The 7,500-nt window shown below is 36.7% G+C and overlaps 1 protein-coding gene across 1 annotated transcript in view; it reads left to right on the forward strand.

The window, feature by feature from the left end:
• Positions 1-916: 916 nt before the first annotated feature.
• LOC115225199 (probable G-protein coupled receptor 158) overlaps positions 917-7,500 on the forward strand; it is a 91,961-nt gene continuing 85,377 nt past the window's right edge. The window contains exons 1-5 of the mRNA XM_036500740.1: positions 917-1,015; positions 2,071-2,129; positions 2,757-2,986; positions 3,070-3,194; positions 4,366-4,417. Coding sequence (XP_036356633.1) covers positions 917-1,015; positions 2,071-2,129; positions 2,757-2,986; positions 3,070-3,194; positions 4,366-4,417 — 565 coding nt within the window. The remainder of the gene's footprint in view (positions 1,016-2,070; positions 2,130-2,756; positions 2,987-3,069; positions 3,195-4,365; positions 4,418-7,500) is intronic.

Below are 7,500 nucleotides of genomic sequence, written 5' to 3' on the forward strand. Positions count from 1 at the left end.
ACCTTTTGACGAGAATAGACGAGATCACTATATATAAATAGTAACGGTCTGACGTAGTCGGAAGTTCGTAGTTTGGTCTTCAAAGTCCAGGTACAGTTTACAGTTAGAGTTAGTGTGTTGGGAATATTGATTGTTGGTCCGTTACGTGTTTGTTACTGCCGCTGTTTCTGTCTTGTATTGTTATAACACTGTTTCAGTGTATTCTTTATTTATCGTCGACAATAGCAACCGTACTACACTATTGGAGGCATAAGGATATAACATCTGGCAACGAGGATTTTTCGAAGCTCACGTAGGATAATTGACAATTTGTGCGCCATACAAATTGTTAAATTATCGAGAACCTATTATCTACAGTAACACAGCTTCAAGAGAAGCAACAGAAACAACTACAGGAGTTGCAGAAGAAAATACTACAACGACAATAACAGTTAATTGAGTTAAGCTAAGGAAGTCCGAAAATTCGGTAAATTCGTTCACGCCAGACGGCGTGGCGAACTTGATTTCTGAATTCACTTATAATCTGGAGGAAGGTATTACGTTCCTGCCTACTATAGAATGTACGAGGAAATTTTTAACAAAGATTGCAAGTCATGGTCGGACGAGGAGAAAGTGAGGCTATTACTAAGCCAGGTAGCTCGGGCCAAGCATGAAAGCTGCTGTAACTTTATATTGCCCAAAAAGTCGAGTGATATTTGTTTCCAAGAAACTATTGAATTACTATGAACGATCTTTTGTGACAAAAGTTCGTTATCTAACACTCGAATGGAATGTTGGAATTCACTCGGGATATGTTTAAATCCCTTATCTTTGTACAAGGCCTTACAGCAACCGAAGATATAGAAATTCGGGCAAGGATTCTCTCAAAAATGGAGCAAGCGAACCAAGACTTAACCCTACAGGCCATTGCAGAAGAATGTCAAAGAATAGTAAACCTGAAACACATGAAAAAATTCAAGAGAAAGATTCCGCAAAAATGCAGATGAGTCCACCCGGAACCTACAACCAAAAAAGAGTAATTGCCCCCGTTTAAAACCGGAAATGGTATAGTTGTCAGAAACTTGGTCACAAGAGATCACACTGCAGGACAAGTTTACGAGGGTCGATCGCAAAAAGTTCTAAGGTGTTTTCAGCAGAAAGTAAATGCGACACAAAAACAAGAAAATTCGTAAATGTAAAATTAAATAGTGTAAATATCAAACTACAGTTGGATATGGATATTTCAATCATAAATGCAGATACATGGAGAAAAATCGGGAAACCGAGGTTACGTAAAACAGCTAAAATTGCGCTTGGCGTGACGGGTGATAAATTACATTTCATGGGCAAAATGTGTACAGAAGTCACGTTTCGAGGAGAAACACGCGAAGCAAAAATATTAATTGTGGAGAATTACAATCAATTTGTTTGGTACAGATTGGTTAGAGTTATTTGACTTATGGTACCTCCCCATACTGCAAAAATATAAATGGTTGTCCCGTTAAAAATAAATCGTCTTAGGAATTGAAGAGAAAATTGAAAAAGTTGTTTCTTCAAATACTATCGGACGACATAGATCTATGTAAAAAGACTGAAGCCTGCTTTCAAGTAAGTGAAACTATTGTGCCTGTATTTAAATCTAACAGAGAAGTACCGTTGGCGGCAAGTGAAATCGTAAATGATGAGTTGGACAGATTTGAAAAAAAGTAGAATCATCAAAAAGATGGATTACTCTAAGTGGGCGGTGCCCAGGGTGTGCATTAAAAAAAATAATAAGATTAGGCTGTGTGCCGATTTCTCTACAGGACAACGATTGCTTAAAGACACGCCACCATCCACTCGCGGCTCCCGAGGACATTTTTGCAAAATTAAATGGTGGAAAATTTTTCTCCAAATTGGATCTGTCTGACGCTTATTTGCAGATTAAAGTAAATGACAAATGCTCAAAGTATCTGACAATAAATACACATAGAGGATTGTATAGACATACCCGGTTACCTTTTGGATTAAAGGCTGCACCGGCAATATTTTAGCAAATCATGGACGCTATGTTATCTGATTGTGAATTTGCAATTCCTTATATTGATTAAGAGTAATTTACATGAACAGCATGTGGAGCATATAAAAACTGTGTTCAAGAAAATTAAAGAGTAAGGGTTCACTTCGAGTGAAGAAAATGCGAATTCTTTTTGACTCAAATTGGGTACTTTAGGCCAATAGTCGATAAAAATTGTAGGCGGCCTGACTCGTCGAGGGCGGACGCAATAAAGAATATGCCTACTCCGACAAATGTACCAAATTACTACCAAAACTAAATTCTTTACATGCACAAATTAAAAGCTCCATTGAATGACTTATTAAAAAAAAGAAGTAATGTGGAATTGGTCGGTCAAATGGCAAAATGCGTTTGAAGAAAAAAAAAATTCTAATCGCAGATTTGTCTCTAGCGCATTTCCTGAAATGGAAATTGTTGTAGTGTCTGATGCTTCGGAGTACGGAATAGAAGTTTTGCTACTCAAGTATAAAGATAGAAGTACGAAACCAGTGTTTCATATTTCGCACTTGCTAAGCAGTCAGATAGAAAAAGAACTCCTATCGATTATCTTTGCTGTAAAAAAAATTTCACAGGTTTCTACATGGTAGAAGTTTTCTGTTACAAACAGATTATCGACCATTACTTGCAATTTATGGGTCAAAGAAAGGGTTACCTATCCATACAGCGAACCGACTACAACGTTGAGGTATAATATCACTAAATTACAATTTCAAAATATTAGTGATGTGGACTGTCTATCGAGAGTAATTCCCCAGAATATGGAACCACTAGAAGATACCGTGATAGCCGCACTGCAAGCAGAAAATGAAATAAAAAGTATTATGACTAACGTTATCCAAGAACTGCCAATTGCTGCACCTGATATCAGAATGAAATTTGTAGGCGATGACTATATTGCAAAAATTAAAGAAGCTTTTTTTAAAAAAAAGCAGAATAAAAATACAAAATCGAGTAGTTTCTCAATATGCGACGATATTCTGATATATGCACAATGAGTTGTAGTACCGACTACATTACAAAAACCTGTATTGCAGCAATTCCACAGTGGAAACCCGGGAATATCAAGGATGAAAGCTCTGATGAGGACCTAGCTCTATTGGCCGAGTATGAACCGGGATATCGAAAATTTGGAGAGAATTTGTCGAGGTTGCGCACTCGGGTAAAAATCAATCACCGCCGGAGACTAAGAGCCCATGGTCTATATTACATATCGACTATGCCAGACCGGTGAACGGCGCTTACTATCTAGACGTAGTAGACAGCTGTACAAAGTGGCTAGAGGTATGCAGGTGCAATAAACCAACCGCTAAGACAACTAGTTCTTATATGAATTTATTTGCGCGATACGATGTTCCAGATACGTTAGTTTCCGATAATGGAAAGATGCAACGAAATATTCTCGGGGTATGAATTCAAAAACTCTGTAAAATGCAAACGATAACGCATATTTTCACTCCACCCTCCACCTGAGGTCAAGAGGGCAGGTATAAAGATTCGTGGTTACGTTCAAAAGAACGTTAAGAAAAGCTAGGAACGAATTGAGTAACGACAAGTCACTAACAAAATTCTTCAGGATATATAGAGAGTAACTTCCAATCCAAGTACAAATTCCAGAAAGTCACCCACAGAGTTGATGTTCGCGAGAAGAATAAAATCGATTTTTGATAAGTTATTGCCAGCGAAAAATAGATGTTAAGAAAATACGAAAGATGCAACGAAATATTTAGAAGTAGGAGATAAAGTGCGCTTTAAAACCTACAGAAATGGTAAAGAAGTCTGGGAGGATGGTCTTGTAACCTAAAGAATAAGAAGTATGATGTATGTAATTAGAAGACCACACTGGAAACATAAGAGACACATAAATCAGCTAAAGAAGAGACATACCGTAGAACGAAGAGAAATTCTTATGGAAGTATTTTTTGATGTATTCGATGTCCCAAAACCGAAAGTAATGGAGTCCCGTAGAACCAGCTTGAGAAAACGAAAACAGACCGAACACCTTGAGATAAGGCCCAAGTGAAAAAGATACTAAAAAAATAATAATGATTAATAAAATTTATTTATTCCTTCAGAACTCGAAATCTCAAAAGGAGAGATGTTGTAGCAAGAGTACAACACCCTGTGACGAGAATAGACGGGAGCACTACATATAAATAGTAGCGGTCTGACGTAGTCGGTAGTTTGTAGTTTGGTTTTCAAAGTCCAGGTACAGTTTACAGATCGAGTTAGTGTGTTGGAAATATTGGTTGTTGGATAATAAAAGATTGTTGGTTCGTTACGTTTGGTACTGCCGCTGTTTCTATCTTGTATTGTTTATAACTCTGTTACAGTGTATTCTTTATCTATCGTCGACAATAGCAACCGTACTACGATATTGGGGGCGTAAGGATACAACACTTGTATAGCAGCGGTAGATATAAATGAAAGTGCAAACACATAAGTAATGAATCAAATGATCATTTCGAATAATTTGTAGAATAAGATCTGCCTTATGCTTTTATCCACCGGTCTAACAAAACTAAGACATAACTTAATTGACATAAGTCCATTGCCTCATATAGTAACAATTTTTAGTCCATTTTTTCCCCAAATAACATGTCAATAAAATTAATAAAATATTGATGTTCCTTGCAATATCAGAAATGTCAAATACAAGATGAAAGTGTGAAATAATATTTCATCATTCATACATCATAAATTAATTAAATTTTGTTACTTGCAAATATACCAAGCAGATACTTAGTCGTTATCTTTATATCAAAACATATTTAGACATATATTTACTATTCGTATCCAGACATTTTTTGCCAGAAGTGTAACAAACAAGTACACACATACACAGACACACAGACACACGCGCGTATGCATACATATAGATACGTATACTGAAATATCCACGCATGTATACACATACATTTAAATATATAAATATAGATGTATGTATATCTCTATCGCTCTATCTATCTACCTCTGCTTATCTCCCTCTCTTTCCTTCTTTCTTTCTTTCTTTCTCTCTCTCTCTCTCTCTCTCTCTCTCTCTCTTCATACACACGCACACACGCGCTCACACACACATTTACATATATGTCGCCATATTCATATTTAAAAGCACATACGTTTGTAAATGCTTCAGATACTGAGACAGAAATCCTACGGGAGCAACTTGATGTGATAAGCGTATATCGATATATATACATACATACATACATACATACATACATACATACATACATACATACATACATACATACATACATATTTGCATATAGATAGATAGAGATAGATAGATAGATAGATAGATAGATAGATATAGATAGATAGATAGATAGATAGACAGATAGATAGATAGACAGGCACACAGAGAGAAACGGCGGAAGTAGAGTGAAAGACAAAGTAGAGGGAGAAGAAGAAGGAGGAAGAGGAAGAATGTATCTATTAATATGTACATAGTGCACTTTAATTCACGAATTATATATATGTACATATTTGTACTCTGGCTTTAAAACAGTTTTAGGGTTAAATGTTTGTGCGTGAGTGTATTTGTACATGTTTGTGTGCGTGTTATCAATGAGTGTATTATGCGCGTATGTATGCATATAGGTATGCTTGAATATGTATGTGAGAGACAGAGAGAGAGAGAGGAAAGGGAGAGAGAGAGAGCATAGAAAATTCTACAACTGAAAGATTGCTATTTCAACCTAGATTGTTCTTATGCAGCTTCGATTTCAGTTCTGTTATAACCATGCATAACCATGCATGCTCTCTTAATCAGACTAAGTAAATATCCAAAATAAATCAATCCTCTCGGGATGGAGATTTAGCAGTTAGTGCTGAAGCAAAATGATCTAACACACCATAGAGCATCGCAGTTTATTTTATTTATGAATAGATTACATTACTTTGAAATATACGTCAACAAACTTCTATTTTCTCTTTCATCACAATATCCAATACCTCTGCTTTATTTTCACCCATAGTGTCCTTAGGGGATGACATAAACGTAAGAACTTATTTTACTCCTTTCAATTTACGGTCTATTTTTTTTAATTAATTAAAGAGAAGAAACTAATAAATGTTCCAGTCAGCTGGCACAGATGTTAGAACGTCGGACACAGTTCCTTGCAGTATTTCTTCCGACTGTTCACATTTTGAGTTCAAATCCCGCTGGATTCAACTTTTCCTATCATTTTTTTTTTTTTTTGGCTTCGATAAAATAAAGCACCAGTCAAATATTAGGGTCGATGCAATCGACTTGTCCCTTCCCCTCAAACTGATGGTCTTGAACTTTACAATTGAACGTCATGGAACTGGGGTAAGCGGTCTTATGCTGGGGATCGAAGGAGAGAAAACGATATCTCAAAGTGAATACAGCTATAAATAGTAGCTTATAGTAATTAAGAATCCCTTTGAAGGGAAAAAAGGCGGAAAGTTTGAATTCCAGAAGATGCAGGGTGCGTGTCTCTCAAGCAGCTTACTGCCTTTCTGTTTCTCCCAAGTCATTGTGTGTGTGTGTGTGTGTGTGTGTGTGTGTGTGTGTGGTGTGTGTGTGCGTGCGTGTGTGTGTGTGTGTGTGTGTGTGCGCGCGCGCGCGTGTGTGTGTGTGTGCGTGTGTGTGTGTGTGAATTCATTTGAGATTTATCGTTAATAAAGAATTTTTCTTTTAATTGTTTCAGTCATTTGACTGCGACCATGCTGGGGAACAGGGAAGACAGGTTTTAGTCGAACAAATCGACCCCAAGACTTTCTTAAGGCCTAGCGATTTTCTCTCGGCCTCTTATTGCCGAACTGCTAAGTTACTTGTTTACATATTTCTTGATATTTCTACATTAGGACATTGGTAAAACAACTTAATAAACATTCAAATTTCTTTAAATGTAGATGGTCGAAACTATCTTTTAAAATCAGTCGGGTTTTATATGTGTACTTGTCCTTGTATATTCACAATTCCAAATATTCAGTTAGATTTTAATGTCATCGAATTTTTAAATTTTATAATTATATCAATTTGGCTTTTCACTGATATACTTAACCTACCCCTTCTATATTTAAAATATGTAATTTGTACTTTATTTCTATAACTGAGATAGCAATGTTCAGTGGCGGAGTGTAGTCTTGTTCTGGTTACATATTCTTTCATAGAATGCATTTGGGTCCTAAAGTAACCATCAAAGTTTCTCTCATAGTATGTCGATGGTAAGTCTGACTTACAGAGCCCATCTTTAGAGGCTATTAAGGATAAAGATCCTTCCTGAGTCATACAGAATCATAGGGCCAGTTTCCCGATTTCCATGGTGCATATATTCCCCACTGGACGGGACGCCGGTCCGTCGCAGGGTTACTCATTTTCGCCAGCTGAGTGGACTGGAACGATGTGAAATCAAGTGTTTTGCTCAAAAACACTATGCGCCGCCCAGTCCAGGAATCGAAACTACAATTTTATGATCATAAGTTCAACACTCTAACCA

The sequence above is a fragment of the Octopus sinensis genome, linkage group LG2 (assembly GCF_006345805.1).
Source record: "Octopus sinensis linkage group LG2, ASM634580v1, whole genome shotgun sequence".
NCBI classification, from domain to species: Eukaryota; Metazoa; Mollusca; class Cephalopoda; order Octopoda; family Octopodidae; genus Octopus; species Octopus sinensis.